Source organism: Neofelis nebulosa, chromosome 4 (assembly GCF_028018385.1).
Source record: "Neofelis nebulosa isolate mNeoNeb1 chromosome 4, mNeoNeb1.pri, whole genome shotgun sequence".
In the NCBI taxonomy this organism is placed as follows: Eukaryota; Metazoa; Chordata; class Mammalia; order Carnivora; family Felidae; genus Neofelis; species Neofelis nebulosa.
Window position 1 is genome coordinate 88,392,871 of NC_080785.1, and position 22,450 is coordinate 88,415,320.

At 37.8% G+C, this 22,450-nt stretch overlaps 1 protein-coding gene and 1 long non-coding RNA gene across 3 annotated transcripts in view; one reads left to right on the plus strand and one right to left on the minus strand.

The window, feature by feature from the left end:
- FBXL13 (F-box and leucine rich repeat protein 13) overlaps positions 1–22,450 on the minus strand; it is a 214,883-nt gene that overhangs the window by 153,382 nt on the left and 39,051 nt on the right. The window contains exon 7 of one of the 2 annotated variants that reach the window (XM_058725325.1): positions 19,578–19,745. The exons of the other annotated variant lie outside the window; for it this stretch is intronic. Coding sequence (XP_058581308.1) covers positions 19,578–19,745 — 168 coding nt within the window. The remainder of the gene's footprint in view (positions 1–19,577; positions 19,746–22,450) is intronic. 2 annotated transcript variants of the gene reach the window in all.
- LOC131509510 (uncharacterized) overlaps positions 1–22,450 on the plus strand; it is a 71,622-nt gene that overhangs the window by 27,195 nt on the left and 21,977 nt on the right. The gene's annotated exons all lie outside the window — the stretch shown is intronic.

Sequence of the window (22,450 nt, forward strand, 5' to 3'; positions counted from 1 at the left end):
ATAATACAGAAGAAAGAGAGGGTTGGAGGAAAGAAATGATGAGTTCTATTTTGGAAATGATAAGTTGGTTTGTGCCTTTGGAACACCCAGGTGGAGACTGTTTAAAAGCAGTTTCTGAGTGTCTCAAAAGGGCAGGTGGGAGGTACAGTCAAGTTTGACAACACATATAAGGAGGAAAATAGAATTTTAACTCAAGAGAGAAGGATGATTGAGACATGTTTTTAAAGGAGTGAGTTGAATACGTTTATAGACATCAGGGAATAAGTCATCAAAGAGAAACCAACTGAAGATGATGGGGCCAGGGAAGGCACAGGGAAGGAGCAGGGGGAGCGGTTCTCTCCGATTTAATTTTACCTTGTGGTGCAATAAGAGAGTTGTCTTCTGAACATAAAACACACACTCTTGAGTTAATTAGTAAATTGCTTCAGTGCAGATCACAAGCCATCCAAAGCAGACGGCAAACTGCTAAAATGAATTAGACTCCACCATTTCAATGGAACATTGTATGGTATGGAAAGAAAAACACTTGGCAAGACAGGAAGCATGAGTTAGGAAAAAGTGTTGAGTGGTATTATGAGTCATGCATTTAAACTCAGTGAAAACCTGGCTCTACTCCTGACTTTATTACTTCTGAGCTTCCCACCCCTCTAATCAGTCAGGCTCAGTGATGATCCTATCAGCCTCCTCACTCATTCTTTCACTCCATGTACTGCTGGTCCCAGAACTGTGTTAAGACTTTGCTTCCCACATGGGTCCTTTCCTTCTCTTTCGTGTGTGTGTGTGTGTGTGTGTGTGTGCGCGCTGGCAAGTTTTTATTTTTTCAAAATTTTTTGAAGTGTAGTTGATATACAATGTTATATTAGTTTCAGGTGTACAACACAGTGTTTCAACATTTATATACATGACAGAGGAAGTGATCATCACAATATGTCTAGCTACTGACTGTCACTATACAATGTGGTTACATAGTATTAACTCTATTCCCTACGCTGCACATTGTATCCCTGTGCCTTACTTATTTTATAAAGGGAAGTTTGTCCCTTTTAATCCCCTCTCTCTATTTCTCCCATCCCTCCACCCTCTCCTCCCCTCTGGCAGCCACTAGATTGTTCTCTGTATCTATGTGTCTGTTTCTGTTTTACTTTGTTTATTCATTTGTCTTTTATTTATTTTTTTAATGTTTTTATTTATTTTTGCGACAGAGAGAGACAGAGCATGAGCAGGGGAGGGGCAGAGAGAGAGGGAGACACAGAATCGGAAGCAGGCTCCAGGCTCTGAGCTGTCAGCACAGAGCCCGATGCGGGGCTCGAACCCACAGACTGTGAGATCATGACCTGAGCCAAAGTCGGACGCTTAACCGACTGAGTCACCCAGGCACCCCTGTTTTGTCTTTTAGAGTCTATGTATCACTCCCACCAATGCTATCCTAGTGCTCCTTCTTTTTCTCTTTTTTAAGTTAGTTGTTTATTTTGAGAGAAAGAAAAAAGTGCAAGCAGGGGAGGGACAGAGAGAGAGGAGAGAGGGAGAATCCCAAGCAGGCACTGCACTGCCAATGCGGAGCCGTTACACGGGGCTCAAACTCTCAAGGGGCTCAAACTCACAAGCCATGAGATGATGACCTGAGCCAAAGCAGACATTTAACCAAATGAGCCATCCAGGTTACCCCCTACTGCTCATTCTTAGAGAAAACCCTTCCTGCCTTCAGACTTCACCCAACCCTCACGACCTAACTAGAGCAGTAGGAAGAGGAGGGAGAGACAGGTGAAGGGGAAAGAGAACCACATTCTAAGTCTACCATTATGTCATTGCCCACTTATTTAAGTCCAACTTCTGAGTGGACACTCAAGACCTCAACAATATAGCCCCAGCCCTTCCAACTGTATATCTTGCTGCCCCCAACATAAATTCTTCATTCCAGCCAAGCCAACCTTATTCGACCACTGCTGAAATGTTTCTCCCATTTTCTTAGTGTTATTTTTCTTTTAATTCTTTCAACAAATACACTGCAGAGAGAAGCCTCCCCCGACAACTAGAGCAGTACACCCCCATCATTCTTATTTTTAAGTGAGATATAATTGACATACAACATTATATTCATTTCAGGTATACAGCATAGTGATTCAATTTTTGTATATATTGCAAAATGATCACCACAATAAATCTAGTTAACATCTATCACCACATATAGTTACAATTTTTTTCTTGTGATGAGAACTTTTAAGATCTGCTGTCTCAGCAACTTTCAAATATATAGTACAGCATTATTAACCATAGTCATTATGCTACATTATATTCCCATGACATTTATTTTATAACTGGAAGTTTTTACCTTTTGACTACCTTTACCCATTTTGCTCACCCCCGACCCTACCCTCTGGAAACCAGCTATCTGTCTTCTGTATCCATGAGTTCAGTTTCCTCTCTCTCTCTCTCTCTCTCTCTCTCTCTCTCTCTCTCTCTGTTTTAGATTTCACATATAAGTGAGATTATATAGTATTTTTCTGTCTTTCTCTGACTTTTTTCATGTAGCATAATCCCCTCAGGGTCCATCCATGTTGTTGCACATGACATGATTTCCTTCTTTTAAATGACTGAATAGCATTCTAGTGTATGTATATTACCATATTTTCTCTTTCCATTCATCTGTTGATGGACCTTTGGGTTGTTTTCATGTCTTGCCTAATGTGAATATTGCTGCAATGAACATGGAGTACCTATATCTTTTCAAGTTTGTGATTTTGTTTCTTTCAGATAAATACCCAGACATAAAATTGCTGGATCAGGTGGCTTTTCTACTTTTAATACTTTGAGAAAGCTCCACACTGTTTTCTATAGAAGTTGGCCAATTTACATTGCTACCAACAGTGCACAAGGATTTCCTTTTCTCCACATTTTCTCCAACACTTGTTATTTCTTGTCTTTTTGATACTAACCATCCTAATAGGTGTGTGAGGTGTTAGAGTTTTGATTTGCATTTCCTTGATGATTAGTGATATTGAGCATCTTTTCACATGTGTTGGCCATCTTTATATCTTCTTTGGAAAAATGTCTATCAGATCCTCTGCCCATTTTTTAATTGTTTTTTTTTTTTAATTTTTGCTATTGAGTTGTATAAGTTCCCTATATACAGTTGACCCTCCAACAACATGAGTTTGAACTGTGCAGGTCCATTTATGTGCAGATATTTTTTTCAATATAGTACAGTGCTATAAATATATTTTCTCTTCCTTGTGATTTCTTAATATTTTCTTTTATCTAGATTACTTTATCATAATAATATCGTACATAATACATACAAAATATGTGTTAATTGACTTTATGTTATTGGTAAGGCTTTGGTCAACAATAGGCTATTAGTAGTTATGTTTTTTAGAGAAATCAAAAGTTCTAATGGATTTTCAAGTACCTGGGGGTTGGTTCTCCTAAACTCGGTGTTGTTCAAGAGACTTGGCCCTTGGATATTTTGTATTTGGGATATTAACCTCTTATCAGATATATAGTTAGCAAATATTTTCTTCTATTCAGTGGGTAATCTTTTCGTGTTGTTGATGGTTTCCTTTACTGTGCAGAGCTTTTTAGTTTGATGGAGTTCCATCAGCTTTTGCTACCTCTGCTTTTGGTGTTTCTTTTGGTAAAGGTGCTCATCCTTTATCCTGACTTCTTTTTCTTCATAACATTTCATTCTGTGTGACATGTTCTTGCACACTTGTTTACTTCTTCACTGTTTCTTCACATGAAAATATAAGCCCCAAAACCTTCGTACATTGTAGGAATCCAATACAGTTGTTAAACAAACAAAATAAAATCTTCATTGAGTGCCTGCTTGTGACAATCTCTTAGATGATCAGGGTAAAGAAATAATCAAAACATGGGGCACCTGGGTGGCTCAGTCGGTTAAACGTCCGACTTCAGCTCAGGTCATGATCTCGTGGTCTGTGAGTTCAAGCTCCGCATTGGGCTCTGTGCTGACAGCTCAGAGCCTGGAGCCTGTTTCAGATTCTGTGTCTCCCTCTCTCTGACCCTCCCCCATTCATGCTCTGTCTCTCTCTGTCTCAAAAATAAATAAACATTAAAAAAAATTTTAAAGAAATAATCAAAACAGGTATAATATCTGAACCTAAAAAGCATATACTTCAGTGAGAGAGACATTAAAAAAATAGTAAGCTATTGAAAGTTAATAGCTATTTAGAATGAAAAGTGCTCTGAAGGAAAAGAACAAGGCCTTAGAGCAGTGATTGCTTTTAGATTGGATTGTCATGGGGCGCCTGGGTGGCTCAGTCGGTTGAGCGGCCGACTTAGGCTCAGGTCACTATCTCGCGGTCCGTGAGTTCGGGCCCCACGTCAGGCTCTGTGCTGACAGCTCGGAGCCTGGAGCCTGTTTCAGATTCTGTGTCTCCCTCTCTCTCTGACCCTCCCCCATTCATGCTCTGTCTCTCTCTGTCTCAAAAATAAATAAACGTTTAAAAAAAAAATTTAGATTGGATTGTCAGGAGAGGTCTATCTGATGGATGCCATTTAAGCTGAGACCTAAAGTAAAAGAAAGAGCTAATCAGGCTAGTAGTGGGGTGGAGAAGCATTTGGAACACAGGCATGAACCTGGACAAAGCCCTCTCCAGGATTTTCTGCATTCATTCCTGATATCTCCTCTACTGGGATGCTTGTTTGCATCCATGATTCATAGATGTTTAAAGCTAGAAGTGATCCAAGAGGCCATCTAGCCCATCCTCTCGTTTTACAGAAGAAACTGCAAGTACATACTCTACTAGAGATTTTCAAAGTCTTTAAACTGAGGCTGAGATAGGTTAGATGCCCTGTGGGAGGTCAGCAGGCTGACAGCGCTACTGACTACGTGTAGAACCATGTAGAATCCGGTCTTCTGTACTTCCTATTCAGTTGTTTATTCATCATTCAGACATCCACATTCAACATATCAATAATAGTAACTTTGCTGGGCACTTGGGTGGCTCAGTCAGTTCAGTGTCTCACTCTTGATTTCGGCTCAGGTCATGATTCCAAGGTCATGAGATGGAGCTCCATGTCTGGCTCCGCACTAAGATTCTCTTTCCCTCTCCCTCTCCCTTTGCCCCTCCCCTGCTCATGCTCTCTCTGTCTCTCTCTCTGAAATAAAGTAAAATAATAATAATAGTAACTTCCACAGAGAAATTACTATACACATTAGGCATTGTTCTAAGTGCTCCATATGTATTAACTCATTTAATCCTCATAATAGCAAATGCAGGAGATATTTTTAAATTATCCTCTCATTACTTAGAGACAACTTAGAAATAAAAAGATTAAGCAACATGCCCATAGTCACACAGCTAGTGACAGAACTGGCCATCCACATTCCAGAGTACACACTCAGTTTCCAAGTGGCTGCCTCTTTCTGTGCTGTAGTTTTCCATCCTAGGGATGATGTTTCATTTTGCAAAGGTCGTTCCTGCTAAAATTAATGTGACATCTTCTACAATTTGTCATTAAAGCTTTATAGTAAAATCATTTGTAAAACTGCTTAACTTAGTATTACTGATTAGGACTGAAGCAATGAAATCGAGGTCTATGGGCAGAGCAGGCTTTCACCAAAAATAAGCTGATGCTAAAACAATTTTTAGATGTTTTGTTCCATCTGCTTTTTCACCCACTCCACAAGTTGAGCCAATGCACACATAGTTCCTTGATAGAGCAAGGTTCTGGAACCTTCTCTTATCTGAAGTTCCCACAGTACATGCGTATGAAACCTGGAATCACTCTCTGCTTTGGTGAATTGAGGTCAGACTGACCCCTGAGGTTATCAAAACATGGAATTCAAAAAGTCATTGAGAATTCTGTTTTATAATTCTAAGTAACTGAATCCAATGGCCCTGAACCATCTGCTTTGTCTCCTGCAACATGGTACAAGTTTTAATAGTTATCCACGTTTTGTGTTTTCTTTTTCCAAGTGAGAAAATGAGTCATAACACTGAAGGTGATTTTAAAACTCTGCAAGTCCACATGCTATTATCTTTTACAAACAAACAAAAATAGTTATTTAAAATGAAAGGTAGCCCCAAGACACCATTTATATTGTTAAACTAATCAAGCAATTTTATATTTTAAGACAAATGCATTGCCTAACTATATATTATTTAGACTTTCCAAATTCATCAAGTACAAGGCTTTTCTCTGTATTGCTTGCCAAACTACACACATACCAAAAAGGGAGGGGGGGGGAAGAAAAAGAAAAACCTTATATTTTCATGGAAAATGGTCTGAGCCAACCCTCCCACTAGATCTGAATTTGAGTGATAGTATATGATCCCTACCATCTGTAAGCAGACTTTCCCAGTGGGTAAATGATGCGAAGGAAAATTGTTATAAAACAGAACCTGACCTGTTTTCATGGGTTGATTTAACTGAACCTAAAAGGCAGGCCTGCAGTATAAGTGTATTTTCCAAGTAAGTTCAAATTGTATGTCATTCCAGATTGCTGTTTTCAATTATTTCTTCAAAACATTAGGCAAGCTAAATTGTACAAATATCAACTTATTTTAAAAACCAACACTTTCAAAGGCTTTAAATAAAGTTAGATCCAACTCACATTACCTTTTCATGTTTTTACATCTTTGCTCCTCAAGTCCCTGAGAATTGGCTGACCAAATTAGTCACCAAATTAGATGGCGTTTTAAACCATGATGTAAAAAATTAGCTTTGCAAATCTCTAGCATTAATAAGCTTAAACCCACCTGTTCAAAACATGAGTCTTAGAATCATTAATTTCCAGTTTTCCACTATTATATAAATTCACTCATTTAATGCCTTTGCACTTTTAATAGACATTCTTGACAATTTATTTGATTGGGAAAAAATTTGAGAATAACCAAGAATAATTCTGTACTTTCGTGTTGTATGAAGATTTAGTCATTTGGAAAAGAAAAATATTACTCATATGTTTTTAAGGGGAATGTAACTAAACAGAGGTAAATGGTAAATTCCATTCCTTTTTTTGTCTCATAAGTAAAATATACATATTATGTTTCTTTAGAATTCTCCAAGAAGAAAAAACAGAATAGAGGTTATAATTTTAGACAAGAATTAGCAAAATCAAATTCTGATCTCAGTTTTGTAGTTGTCTGGCTTTGGGGATGTCATTTAATTTCTTAGGTCCAGAGGTCCTGAAAAACGTAAAAGCTCAACAGAGAAATCTCTACATTCTTTTTTCTAGATCATGCTATTGTTTGAGTACTCTAGCAGACTTCATAACTCTGATTCCCAAAGGCTCTCCATCATTCCACATGGGAGTAGGGGTGGGAATCAGGGTGGAAGAACGGATAGCAAGCCTGATCACAACCCATGACATGATACCAGAAAGTAACCTGTTAAATGCAAAAACTGGCAATGGCTCCCATTGTCCTAAAACTTCAATTAATCCAACATGAACTCTTTTCCATAAATTCAGAATTTAGTTGGAGAGATGACAGCAGGGAAGTTTTAGAGATCAAGGGCCAAGAGGGCTGATATTGCCTAGAGTCGTGTTGTTAGTAATTGATGAGGAAAGATAGGAGCCCAGTTCTCCTGAGTCCTGAGCCTGAACTTGTAACCACTGTATTATCAAACCAAAACACTTTTATGAGAAAACATACAAGTTCATAGCTCATCATAAGTGTTGAAATTTCCAGGTACAAGTCTCTGTTAGGCCCTGGATCACTTTATGAGATGGTTTGCTAACACCGGGTGCTGTGGTTCTTTATCAGTTGGCATTTTGGGCCTCTTCGAGTTGGGAGAGGGAAGAGCATTAAACCAGAATTCCTTTGCAGCAATCATATACTGACTTCTTAAAGATTTGCTTGCTTCTTATCTGTTGTAACTCACCCAATCCCCACTCAAAGTCCCCTCCTGACTAGCAATCTTGCAGTTAAACATGGCCTAGTGACAAAGTTCTAGCCTAAAATACACCAGTGAAGGTCTTAACTGTGGGGTCTTGGGGAAACTTCGCTTTCCTACTAAAATGAAATAGGCCAACGTTTTCCCCTGCTAGCACTATGATTTTCCTCCTTCTTCAGGCCTGATAAGTAAAAATATGGTTGGAGGTGGAGTAGCCATATTGCAACCATGAGACAGTAAGCAAGAAGATGCTAAGGATTGTGCAATGAAATGATAGAAAGATTCCATTTTTATTGGCATTGTGGAAGACCACACCTGGATTGCCTTCCTCCGGGCTCTCTGTTATAGGAAACAAATAAGACCTTATTTCTTTAAGCCCCACCATCTGCCATGCTTTCTTATATTGGTAGGTGAAGGCAGTACTAGCTCACAGCTTAGATAATTACTAAACCTGAATGCCTTGTTTAAAATAGTTACTTGGAGGTCTCCTGAAGAGTCTGCAATCAATCAATAAGCTTCCGAAACTATAGCGTTAACATTTTTTATTCTTGCCTTAAATTGTCTATATGGAGGCCCATAAAAAGATGGTGCGTTCTTGAAAAAATGTGGAGCCTAAAGATATTTCAAAACTTGATCTCCTTTCTGTTCTGTTTCAATCAACGATATTTCTGTAGTTATTAAAAGCTTACCTTTTATGCCTACTCGTCAATAATTGTTTGGAGAATTGGCTTTCACAGACAAAAGAAATGGCCTGGGGAAAATATTGGTGCTTTTATTATAGATCTGTACCTTCTTTCTTAACCTTGAATTGGGACAGCATATGATAATTTCTTAATTTTTTTCAATGTTTATTTTTTGAGAGAGAGAGAGAGTACAAGCAGGGAAGGGGCAGAGAGAGAGGGAGACACAGAATCTCCAGGCTCTGAGCTGGCTCCAGCTCTGAGCTGTCAGCACAGGGCCTGACGCAGGGCTCGAACTCAGACCGTGAGATCATGACCTGAGCCAAAGTCGGGGGCTCAGCCGACTGAGCCACCCAGGTGCCCCAGCATATGATAATTTCTTAAATGATAAATTCATTCACTTGATAAATATTTCTGGATGCTTATAAATCAGGAAACATGAATAAACATAGTCCTAGATGTCAAGAAAGATTCAGTTTGGACAGACCATTGAGTGCCTTGGTTAGGAGGCAACAGAAATTATGTTGAGAAACTGTCTTGTATTTGAAGTTAATTATGCAGCTTTCTGTCAACTACTCCTCATTGACTCAAAACTGATATTGATAATGATTTGAAAATAATATTGCATCATCACCTCTGGCAGAAATTAAAGAAAAGCATCTGAAATAAATACTGTACATGACATAGGCAACACCCCTGAGAACAGAAAAGGAAACAAAGGTGGGTATGCATGGTATATTTGAAAAAGGGCAAATAGATCAGGAAAACAGGACTGAGGAACATGGTCAGGAATTATGCCATCCTACCTGAGGGCATATATATTTTTCTCATTGAAGAAGGACAGAAAGTGAGGTGAGGGGCAACGAAGTGGGGGATTTATAATAAGAAAAATGAAAAGAATTGTATTCGTTTGCTCAGACTGCTATAGCAAAATATTATACACTGGGTGGCCTAAACAACAGAAACTTAAATTTAAAAAATGGATACGATAAGAAAGAATGAACTCTGCCATTTGTTGCAATGTGGATGGAACTGGAGAGTGTTACGCTAAATGAAATAAGTCAGGCAGAGAAAGACAGATACCATATGTTTTCACTCATATGTGGATCCCGAGAAACTCAACAGAAGACCAGGGGGGAGGAGAAGGGGGAAAAAAAATGTTCCAGAGAAGGAAGGAGGCAAACCATAAAAGACTCTTAAATGCTGAGAATAAACTGAGGGTTGATGGGGGGTGAGGGGTAGGGGAAAGTGGGTGATGGGTACTGAGGAGGGCACCTGTTGTGATGAGCACTGGGTGTTGTATGGAAACCAATTTGACAATAAATTTCATTTAAAAGATAAAAAATAAAACAAAATAAAATAAAGTAAAATAAAATAGGAATAGGAATTCAATGACCTGCAGGAAAACATTAAGTTGCCTAAGCAAAGTAGACATCCATGCCAGAGTGAGGGTGCAGAGGAACTCTTTTGGCCCAAAGCAGGGTATCAGAACTAGGGTACATAAAGGAGAGTATCCACTCAGTGGACAACCTTGCACAGGGTTAGGGAGCCCAAGATGGGTGAGGAGGGTGTTCCTAAGAAAGAATGGCTCAGAGTGGAATGTTCGAGCCCAAGTGGAAAAGGGAAGGCAAAAGTGAGGAAGCATGGCTCCCTCTACGATGTTGCAGCCCAAGGGAGATGAAGCTCAATGAGGGGACATCTGCCCAGTGCAGACAGTCAGAGAATAAGCAGGGTGAGAAGGGCCTCCATCCATGTGGAAGGATATCCCAGAATGTTGAAGTCTAAGAGGGATGGGGATGGTGTTCCTAATGAGAAGAAGCTAGGGTGGGATGTCAGAGCCTGCGTAGGTCAAGGAAGGTAAACCAAGGAAGGAAAACCTAGTGTAAAACACCGGAGGCCAAGCGCAATGTGGAGCATGCCTATGTGTGGAGGGATGGCATGGGGTGACGGGACCTATGCAGTGTAAGGAGGGCATCCCCAAAAAAGGCAGCCTACACGTGCATTGTCAGAACCTGAGTAGGATAAGGAGGGCATCTACATAGGAAGGCACTCAGGATAGTGTGTGTCAGCCCAAACAAAGTTAGTGAGGAAAATACACAGGGAGAAAGGCAACTGACGCATGGCGTCAGAGCCCAAGCTGTGTGAGGAGGGCCTCTTCATAAGAGGGTGGCCTGGCAAGGAATGTCAAATCCTAAGCAGGATGAAGAAGGGAGGTAATGGTGGCAGCAACCTGTATGAATGGTTACACACAGGGGGAGTGATCAAATAAGTAAATATATTAAGAATAATGAAAGCTAGGGGGCGCCTGAATGGCTCAGTGGGTTGAGTGTCAGGTCATGATCTCAAGGTTTGTGAGTTCGAGCCCCGTGTCAGGCTCTGTGCGGTCAGGGCAGAGCCCACCTCGGATCCTCTGTTCCCCTCTCTTTCTGCCCCTCCCTCGCTCATGCTCTCTCTCTCAAAAATAAATAAGTAGTTTAAAAAAAAAGAAAAAAGAAAAATTTTTTAAAAATGAAGGCTAGGATTCTAACTGGTGGAGAAGGACATTGCAAATATGGAAGAAGAACTAGAATGAGCTCTGTGGTGCAAAATTAAAACTGGAAGTATCCATGTGCAATAAGTTTGGGTATATAGAAGTATGTTGACATGGAAATAAATGTGTATTTGCATGTACCTATTATAGTCTCCCACTCTGTCTACTGAGAAGACATGGCAGAAGTGACACAGCAATGGCAAAGAATACACGTAGTGCTCTAATCTTGGTTTCTATGTACAATTTCCATTAAGAAGGATTTAGGGACTCATGGAGAAATAACTCATCTGAGGTGGGGCAGGGAAAGTGTGAGATGAGCCTGGGACATCATGCTGTGTTATAAAGTAAGAAAGTACACCGAAGGAGCTGGTTATATGTCAAAAGGACATGGAAGGCAACTTGAATTCATCTGAATCTAGGACAATTTGAGCACCAAAATAAATAGGGATAGTAATGGATTATAACCCGTGACTAAAACAGAGCACCATGAGTCCATACTGCTATCAATAAGCAAACAGGAATATTTATATAATTTTAAAGTAATTACCCACAAAATGCATATCAATCACAAAGGGTGTGATTGAATTGAAGTGGAGAAGCCTGATAGACACCACTTTTTTTTTTTTAAGTTTATTTGTTTATTTTGAGAGAGAGCAAGTGGGGGAGGGGGAGAGAGAGAGGGAGAGGCAGAGAATCCAAAGCAAATTTTCTATTTTTTTTCCTAATTCAGTTTTGGAAGGTAATAAATGTCTGACTGTGCAGAGCCCGATGTGGGGCTCAAACTCACGAACCATGAGATCATGACCAAAGAGGAAGTCAGACACTTAACTAATTAAGCCACCCAGGTGCCCCTGATAGACACCACTTTTTAACCAAGTGACCAAAGTGAATGTCATAGACAAATCCAAATCCTGTCACTGATATGATACAATGAGAAGAGCACAGCACGATATCTGTGGTATTTCTAATTTTTTTTTAATGTTTATTTATTTTTGAGACAGAGAGAGACAGAGCATGAATGGGGGAGGGTCAGAGAGAGAGGGAGACACAGAATCGGAAGCAGGCTCCAGGCTCTGAGCTATCAGCACAGAGCCCGACGTGGGGCTCAAACTCACGGACCGTGAGATCATGACCTGAGCCGAAGTCAGACGCTTAACCGACTGAGCCACACAGGCGCCCCAGTGGTGTTTCTAATGAAAACGAATAACCTGAATGTATTCTTGAGGAAACATAAAACAAGCTCAAATTAAGAGATATTCCATAATAAAACCGACCTAATCTTCATGTCAAGGTCATGAAAATTAAAGAAAGACCAAGGGGCAGTTGCAACCCCTCGGAGGGTAAGGAGGGTAAGGAGATGTGGCAACCAGTTGCTACAGTAGATCCTTTTGCATTAATGAGACAATGGAAGAAACCTGAATTAGGTTTGAGGATTTTGATAACTGACTATAAATAAATGATCTTGTTTACAGGAAATAAACCAACAGCAGTCAGGGGTGATGAAGTATCATGTCAGCAACTTATTTTCGAACTGTTTAGGAAAAAGAGTTCTTTGTATAGTACTGGCAACTTTTTTGTAAGCTTCAGATTATTAAAGTAAAAAATGTATTGAAAAGACTTGACTTCTTCCTTACCAATCTGGAGGCCTTTTCTTTTGTCTGATTGCTGTAGCTAGGACTTCCAGTAGTACGTTGAATAAAGGTGGTAAGAATTGACATCCTCGTCTTGTTCTTGAGCTTAGAAGAAAAGTTCATAGTTTCTAACCATCGAAAATGATGTTTGCTGTGGGCTTTTCATAGATGGTCTTTATTAGATTGAGGTATATTCCTTCTAAATCGACTTTGTTAAGGGTTTTTATCATGAATGGATTTTGTTGTCAAATGCTTTTTCTGCAATTATTGCAATGATCATATGGTTTTTATCCTTTTTTTAAATGTTTTTTTCATTTTTGAAAGAGAGAGAGAGCAGGGGAAGGGCAGAGAGAGAGGGGACAGAGGATGTGAAGCAGGCCCTGCACTGACAACAGAGAACCCAATGTGGGGCTCAAACCCACAAACCGTGAGATCATAACCTGAGCCAAAGTTGGATGCTTAACTGACTGAGCCACCCAGGTGCCCCCATCCTTTCTTTTGTTGATGTGATGTGTCATGTTGATTGATTGTAAATATTGAACCACCCATGCATCCTGGAATACATTCCTGTTGATAATGGAGAATGTTTTTTAATGTATTATTGGATTTGGTTTGCTATATTTTATTGAGGATTTTTGTATCTATATTTATCAGAGATAATGGCCTATAGTTTTCTTTTTTTGTAGTGTCTTTGTCTGGTTTTGTTATCAGGGTAATGCTGGCCTTGTAGGATGAATTTGGAAGCTTTCCTTCCTCTACTACTTTGTTTTAATGTCTATTTATTTATTTTGAGAGAGAGAGAGAAAGAGAGCATGAGCGGGAGAGGGGCAGAGAGAGAGGGAGAGAATCCCAAGCAGGTTCAATGTTATCAGTGCGAAGTCCAACATGGGACTCAGTCTCACAAACTGTGAGATCATAACCTGAGCCAAAATCAAGAATTGGATGTTTAACCACCTGAGCCACCCAGGCACCTCTCTTGTATTTTTTGAAATAGTTTGAGAACAAGCATTAACATGTATTTATTTATTTATTTATTTATTTATTTATTTATTTATTTATTTATTTATTTATTTATATGAAATTTATTGTCAAATTGGTTTCCATACAACATCCAGTGCTCATCCCAACAAGTGCTCTCCTCAATGCCATCACCCACTTTCCCCTCCCCCCTGCCCCCATCAACCTTCAGTTTGTTCTCAGTATTTAAGAGTCTCTTATGGTTTGCCTCCTTCCCTCTCTGTAACTTTTTTTCCCCCGCCTCCCCCTCCCCCCTGGTCTTCTGTTGAGTTTCTCAGGATCCACATATGAGTGAAAACATATGGTATCTGTCTTTCTCTGCCTGACTTATTTCACTTAGCATAACACTTTCCAGTTGCATCCATGTTGCTACAAATGGCCAGATTTCATTCTTTCTCATTGCCAAGTAGTATTCCATTGTATATATAAACCACATCTTCTTTATCCAGTCGTCAGTTGATGGACATTTAGGCTCTGTCCATAATTTGGCTATTGTTGAAAGTGCTGCTATAAACATTGGGGTACAAGTGCCCCTATGCATCAGCACCCCTGTATCCCTTGGGTATATTCCTGCCAGTGGTATTGCTGGGTCACAGAGTAGATCTATTTTTAATTTTTTGAGGAACCTCCACACTGTTTTCCAGAGCGGCTGCACCAGTTTGCATTCCCACCAACAGTGCAAGAGGGTTCCTGCTTCTCCACATCCTCTCCAGCATCTATATTCTTCTTATTTGTTCATTTTAGCCACTCTGACCCACATGAGGTGGTATCTCAGTTTGGGCATTAATACTTTTTTAAATGTTAGGTAGAACTCACCTCTGAAGCCATCTGGTCCTAGACTTTGTTTACTGGAAGTTTTAAATTGCTGATTCTATTTCATTGCTCATAACCAGTCTGTTCAAATTTTCTATATTTTTTTCCTGTTTCAGTTTTGAAAGGTTATATATGCCTAGGAATTTATCCTCTTCTTCTAGGTTGTCCAATTTGTTGACATACAATATTTCACAATGTTCTCTTACTTCTGTGGTGTTGGTCATTACCTCTCCTCCTTCATTTCTGATTTTATTTTAGTCCTCTGTCTTTTCTTGACAAGTCTGGTGAAAGGTTTATCCCTTCAAAGAACCGGCTCTTACTTTGATTGATCTTTTCTATTGCTTTTTTTTTTTTAGTCTCAATTTCATTTATTTCTTCTCTGATCTTTATTATTTCTTTCCTTCTACATGACATGATACTATATACAGAAAACCCAAGATTCCACCTAAAAACTACTAGTACTAGTAAACGAATTCAATAAAGTCACAAGATGCAAAATTAATATACAGAAATCTGCATTTCTATACATTAATGAAATAGCAGAAAGAAAATTTTAAAAACAATCCCATTTACAGTTGCATCAAAAAGAATAAAATACCTAGGAATAAATCAACAAAGTCAAAGACCTCTACTCCAAAAACTATAAAACACTGATGAAAGAAGTTGATGATTACACAAACAAATAGAAAGATATTCCATGCTCATGGACTGGAAGAATCAATATTGTTAAAATGTCCATACTACCTAAAACAATCTAAAGATTTAATGCAATCACTATCAGAACACCAAGAGCATTTTTCACAGAACTGGAACAAGTAACCCTAAAATCTGTATAGAACTACAAAAGGTGCCAAATAGCCAAAGCAGACTTGAAAAAGAACAAACTTAGAGATATCACAATCCTAAATTTCAAGATATATTGTATAGCTATAGTAATAAAACAGTATGGTACTGGCACAAAAACAGACACATAGATCAAGGAAACAGAATACAGAGTCCAGAAATAAATCCACACTTATATGGTCAATTAATCTACCACAAAGGACAGAAGGGTATGCAATGGGCAAAAGACAGTCTCTTCCACAAATGGTATTGGGAAAACTGACAGCTATACCCAAAGAATGAAACTGGACCACTTTCTTACACCATAGACAAAAATAAATTCAAAATGGATTAAAGACCTAAATGTGAGACCCGAAACTATAAAACTCCTAGAAGAAAACATAGGCGTTAATTTCTTTGACATTGGCCAAGGAAGCATTTTTCTACATATGTCTCCTCAGACAAGGGAAACAAAAACAAAATTAAACTATTGGAATATACTAAAATAAAAAGCTTTTTCCACAGTGAAGGAAACCATCAATAAAATGGCAAGGCAACCTATTCAATGGGAGAAGATATTTACAAATGGCATATCCAATAAGGGCTTAATATCCAAAGTATAAGAATTTATACAACTCAACATCAAAAACACAAATAATCTGATTTAAAAATGGACAGAGACATGAACAGACATTTCTCCAAAGAAGACATCCAGATAGCCAACAGACACATGAAAAGATGTTCCGCATCACTAATCATCAGGGAAATGCAAATCAAAACCACAATAAGATATCACTTCACACATGTCAGAATGGCTAAAATAAAAAACACAAGAAACAACAAATCTTGGAACCCTCATGCACTGTTGGTAGGAATGCAAACTGGTACCGCCACTGTGGAAAACAGTACGGAGTTCCTTAAAAAATTAAAAATAGAATTACTGTATGATCTGGTAATTTCACTACTGGGTATTTACCCAAAGAAAATTAAAACGCTAATTCAAAGGGATATATGCATCCCTGTGTTTATTTTAGCTTTATTTACAACAACCAAGATATGGGAAAAAACCCAAAGAAGAGGTAGTGTGTATATATATATATATATATATATATATATATATATACACACACATATATATACACATATATATACACAATGGAATATTACTCAACCATAAAGAAGAATGGATCTTGGCATTTGCAACAAATGGATAGACTTCGGGGGTATGATGCTAAGTGAAATAAGTTATAGAAATGCAAATATCATTATGATTTCACTCATGTGGAATTTAAGAAACAAAGCAAATGAACAAAGAAAAAAAAGACAACCAAAACAAAAAAAAAACAAGCTAATGACTGCCAGAGGAGAGATGAGTGGAGGGGTGGGTGAAACAAAGCAGGTTAAGAGCACACTTATTGTGATGAGCACTGAGTAATGTATAGAACCATTGAATCATCATATTATACACCTGAAACTAATATAACACTGTACACTAATTATACTTCAATAAGAAAACAACAAAATAATAAATATATTCTATATCAACAATAGCTAAACTATGAAAAGAGCTCAAGTGTCCATCAAGTGACAAATGGATAAAGAAAATGTGGTATATGAAATGAAAATGAAATGTTGCCATTTGCAACAACGTGGATGAAGCTAGAGAGTATTATGCTAAGTGAAGTAAATCAGAGAAAGATAAACACCATATGATTTCACTCATGTATGGCATTTAGGAAACAAACAGATAAACATGTAAGAAGAGGGGGAAAAAAAAAGAAGAGAGAAGCAAAGCATAAGACACTTAAAAAAATTTTTTTAGTGTTTCTTATTTATATTTGAGAGAGAGAGAGAGAGAGAGAGAGCGCATGAGTGAGGGAGGGCCAGAGAGACAGAGTCAGAATCTGAAGCAGGCTCCAGGCTCCAAGCTGTCAGCACAGAGCCCAATGCGGGGCTCAAACTTACAAGCAGTGAGATCATGACCTGAGCTGAAGTTGGATGCTTAACCAACTGAGCCACTCAGGTGCCCCAAGAGACTCTTAATGATAGAAAACAAACAGGGTGGATGGAGGGAGGTGGGTGGGGGATAGGTTAAATGGGTGATGGGCATTGAGGAGGATACTTGTTTGGATGAGCACTGGGTGTTATATGTAAGTGACGAATCACTGAATTCTACTCCTGAAACCAATATTACACTACATTTTAACTAACTAGAATTTAAATAAAAACTTAGAAAAAAAATAATAAAGCAAATTAGGGGCAGGTCTCCCTGCCCTTTACTCATAATAAATAAATACATAAATAAGTAAATAAATGCTGGGTAAAATAAAATTGACTATTTTGTAAATAATTTTAAGTTTATTTTTGAGAGAGAGAGAGAGAGCACACGCAAGTGGGGGAGGGGCAGAGAGAGAAACAGAGATAGAGAATTGAAGCAGGTTCCAGGCTCTTGAACCCACAAACCATGAGATCATGACCTGAACTGAAGTCAAATGCTTAACTGACTGGGTGACTGAGCCACCAAGGCGCCCCTTTTTTAAAAATATTTTTAAAGATTATTTATATTTGAGAAAGAGAATATAATTGACTATTAAAGTAAAAATAATAAATTGCATTGTACGGTTTATAAATACCTAAGAATATAATGTATGGCAATAATAGCATGAAGCACAGGAGAAGGAAAACGAAAGCTTACTCTTAGGTTTTAACATTATACATAAAGTGGTAGAAAATTTTGTGAAGGTGTAATCTGTGATAAATTGAAAGGCATATCGTAAACCCTAGAACAGCCACTGATAAAGTAAACAGAGAAACATTAGCAGTGAACAGCTTAGGAGTTCAAAGACAAAAAACAGCTGTATAAACTGTAAGAAAGAATGTGACACAGCTTAGGAAAACAGCTAAGAATGACATATTAATATGGCACAAAAGGAAAAGTAATTAGGGCAAGAATGACAGACTTCATTACAGAAAGCTCTAAAATTTTTCACATTGAAGGACTCTACAGACAAAATTGAAAGCAAACATCAAGCATGGAGGGGTGGAAATCTCTAATACATTCCAGGCAAAGGGTTGATATTACCAATATATAAAGGGCTATTACAAACCAGTAAAAAAAATTATAGGAATTCCAATTTAAAAACAAACCAGAGGCAATTTATAAAGAGGAAATTATGGGCAAAACTATCCTTATCCTAATTCTATGCTCTATATAAAATGCAAAAAATTAATAATAATAATAATAATAATAATAATAATATAAATAAAAAATGGGGTGCCTGTGTGGCTCAGTCAGTTAAGCGTCTGACTTCAGCTCAGGTCATGATCTTGTGGTTTGTGAGTTCAAGCCCCGCTTCGGGCTCTGTGCTGACAGTTCGGAGCCTGGAGCCTGCTTTGGATTCTGTGTCTCCTTTCTCTGCCCCTCCCCCACTTGTGCTGTCTCTTTCTGTCTATCAAAAATAAATAAATGTAAAAAAAATTTTTTTTTAATTTTTATATAAAATGCAATATTAGGTGTAGATACATAGATACCTGTTCCCAAATATAACTTGAGCTTGATTCTGTGCATTTAGAGGGGTATATTTAATACATGGGATTTTATAATGTGAAGCTGCCATCAATCAGAATGAGGTGATATTTTACACTTCTACCGCTTATCAGGTAGCCTCACAAAGTAGAAGTTACTTTTCTATCAAAATAGGAGAGAATATAACCAGTAGTTGGAATTATGGTTTATTTTTCAGAGATCAATTCAATGAATTGTAAGATGTAACTACATGATTCTTTTTATGAATTCACAATCTAAGGAAGAAAGACAGTATAAATATTTTAACTAACTGAAAGTTGCAATAAGACAAGACCATTTACATCCCCGAATAGAGGAATAATGTTAAGATTAAAAGATTAGGGAGGGATTGGAGATTAAAAAGTGAGCACTGGAGTATCTAAAATCTGTTCCACCTTAAATGACAACATGTACTTGAAGGAGGAAGGAAAGAAAAACATTTCCTACAGCTTTACTTTCCCCACTTTTGACTGTCAGATTCATCTTATAGCCATCCAAAAGGATGGCCTCTAAAAAAATTAGCTTAACCCAAATGTAGTTGTAAAAAAACACATATATCTTTGAAATAAAATCTCCATCATCCATGTAAGGTTTATAAAACCACTCTTTAAATAAGCATTGTGAAAATGACTAGTTACGGTACATGAATTCATACAAACCTGTGAGACCGCTCTTTGGGGTAACAGTGAAATGTCACATTCAGGAATATTGCCTTCAAGAGAGACTTTAGACAGACTTGGTTCAGGAAAAATGGATTCTCCATTAGCAGCTACTTTGAGTTTTAGGTTGTTTCTCCATTTTAGCAATTGAAGTTCATGTTTTAATATCTGCCATGAAAATAATTGATAAATTCCATGGAATTGTTGTAAAGGTTAAATGAGATGATATATATCAAGCATAGTGTGGGGCACCTGGGTGGCTCAGTTGGTTAAGCTTCTGACTCAATTTCAGCTCAGGCCATGATTTCAAATGTTCATGAGATTGGGCCCATTCTCTCTCCCTCTCACCCTGCCCTTCCCTGGCTTGTGTATGCGCATGTGCTCTCTCACTCCTTCAAAATAAACTTTTTTTAAAAAAGCACAGTGCTTGGGGCGCCTGGGTGGCGCAGTCGGTTAAGCGTCCGACTTCAGCCAGGTCACGATCTCGCGGTCCGTGAGTTCGAGCCCCGCGTCAGGCTCTGGGCTGATGGCTCGGAGCCTGGAGCCTGTTTCCGATTCTGTATCTCCCTCTCTCTCTGCCCCTCCCCCGTTCATGCTCTGTCTCTCTCTGTCCCAAAAATAAATAAAAAACGTTGAAAAAAAATTTAAAAAAAAATAAATAAATAAAAAAAAAATAAAAAAGCACAGTGCTCAACACCATGATAGCACCAATTGAGCACTATTTATTGTTACTATCATTGTTATATAAACTGTCTTGTCAATAGCATGTTTAATATTCTCTGGACCACCAAGGCATTAGAGATCATTTCCATTAGTTGTAAGACAACACTGGCACAGGCAACTATCTTGAAGATGTGGTCCAGCTCCTCCTTCAGATGAGGAAGCTGAAACCCACAGAGTTGAGGTTCTGGTAATGATAGAACTGATATTTGGGGCATGGAAAGGAGGTGGTTAGCACAGAAATTAAAAAAAAAAAAAAGGAGAGACAGAAGAAAGCATCTGGGGACTTGCCTGATTTATTGTTACAAGAAGTCTCCATTTTAACTTTCAATACATTCCTTAAAACTGCATAATCAAGAAAAAGCCATAAGGGCAAACAAATGTTACACACAATTTTGATTATTATTAGTTATATATAATATATAATTATTACATATTATTATATAGTATATATTATATATAGATATATAATTATTACATATTATGATATAGTATATATTATATATAGTATATATATATTATTATATATACCTGCCTCCTTCACTTCACCCTCCTAAGTGAGTGATTATTAGGCCAAGAAATCACATAGCTAGAAGCAAATATTTTCTCTAAACACTCAATTAACTATATAATATACATCTATACTAAGGATAATACTATATTATGTATAATATACATTATTATATGTATTAATTGTGTCAACTACTACATGCAAAACATTATACTCAATGTATGTGTATGATTAAGAGAACGATTTTGCCTCAAGGATGTTCAGTTTTAGAGGGGTGTGAAAGGAGCAGACTAGTCACGTACAGTTATTTATTGTACCATTGGACAATCACTGATCAGGCATGGGGGGAGCCAAGGTCAAAGTACTAGCTTAGTACACAGTGATGAAAAACACTGAACAAGCAGATTAAAACAGTGGTACCTGAAGTATAACTGTTTAACTGGCAACATTGAAAATGAACTCCACAAAATTCTAGAGGACATCCTATAAGAACACCTGTTCAATACCAGCAGATAATAAACTTCCAGAGAGCAAGTATATGCTTTATGCATGTCAGTATCCTTTGCAGGCTCTAGCACTGTTTCAAGGATTATGTAAGCAATAAATCTTTTCATGCCCTCTTGGGACTTATGTAGTATCATCAGTCTCAACATCTGAACTAGTTAGCGGTGGGAGGCATTGATCCTGCGCTCCACCAGGCAATGACAAAACAGGAAGTTTAACTTCTTATTTTTCTCTTTCCTATTTATTCCAACTTTGTATTTCAAAGACTATTGATAAAATATTACCTACTGAATAATATAACTAAAAAAATTTCAGCATTTTTCTGTCTGATCCTAATAGTTACTGTGCTTACTAAAACAACGTTAAATAGTAATTTACTAATAGCTTAAGCAAACTAGAGATATTTTCAGGTTTGGAGGAATTTCCTTGGATCCTCTATTTTAATTGTTTTAATTCCTGGAGGCACCTGGGTGGCTCACTCGGGTGGGCGTCTGACTTCGGCTCAGGTTATGATCTCAGTTCCTGGGTTTGAACCCTGCGTCAGGCTCTGTACTGACAGCTCAGAGCCTGGAGCCTGCTTCAGATTCTGTGTCTCCTCTCTCTCTGCCCCTCCTTCCTTCTTCATTCGCACTCTGTTTCTCTCTCTCTCAAAAATAAATCAATATTTAAAAAAATTAATTGCTTTAATTGCTGGGGGGGGGGGAGGAGGTGTCCCAGTTAAGAATGATCCTTTAATTTTAGTAATTTAGTAATTTTTAAAATTATTTGATATTAAAATTATAATTTATTACATTAAATGTTGAAAAAGAATAAACAACAATTTAATCTTACCTAGAAAAAAGCTATTCAGTCTTTATCACAACAAATAGTTTCTCTTCCATTTTAGATATCTATACCCATCTAATCACTTGCTTGAGCAAAATTCTTAGTCTTTATCAATAACTTTAAACAAAATGTTGAAATGATTTTTCTCAGTGTTCATAGTTGAAACAACAGAATTTATTAGAAAATATTCTTGGTAGCTGACGTGAAATTTAAATTATTAAATTACAAGAATAAAGACCCCACCAAAAGTATGTAATATTCAGGATTTTAGTACTTTCCACACATAGCATCATTATCTGAAGCCACATCAATG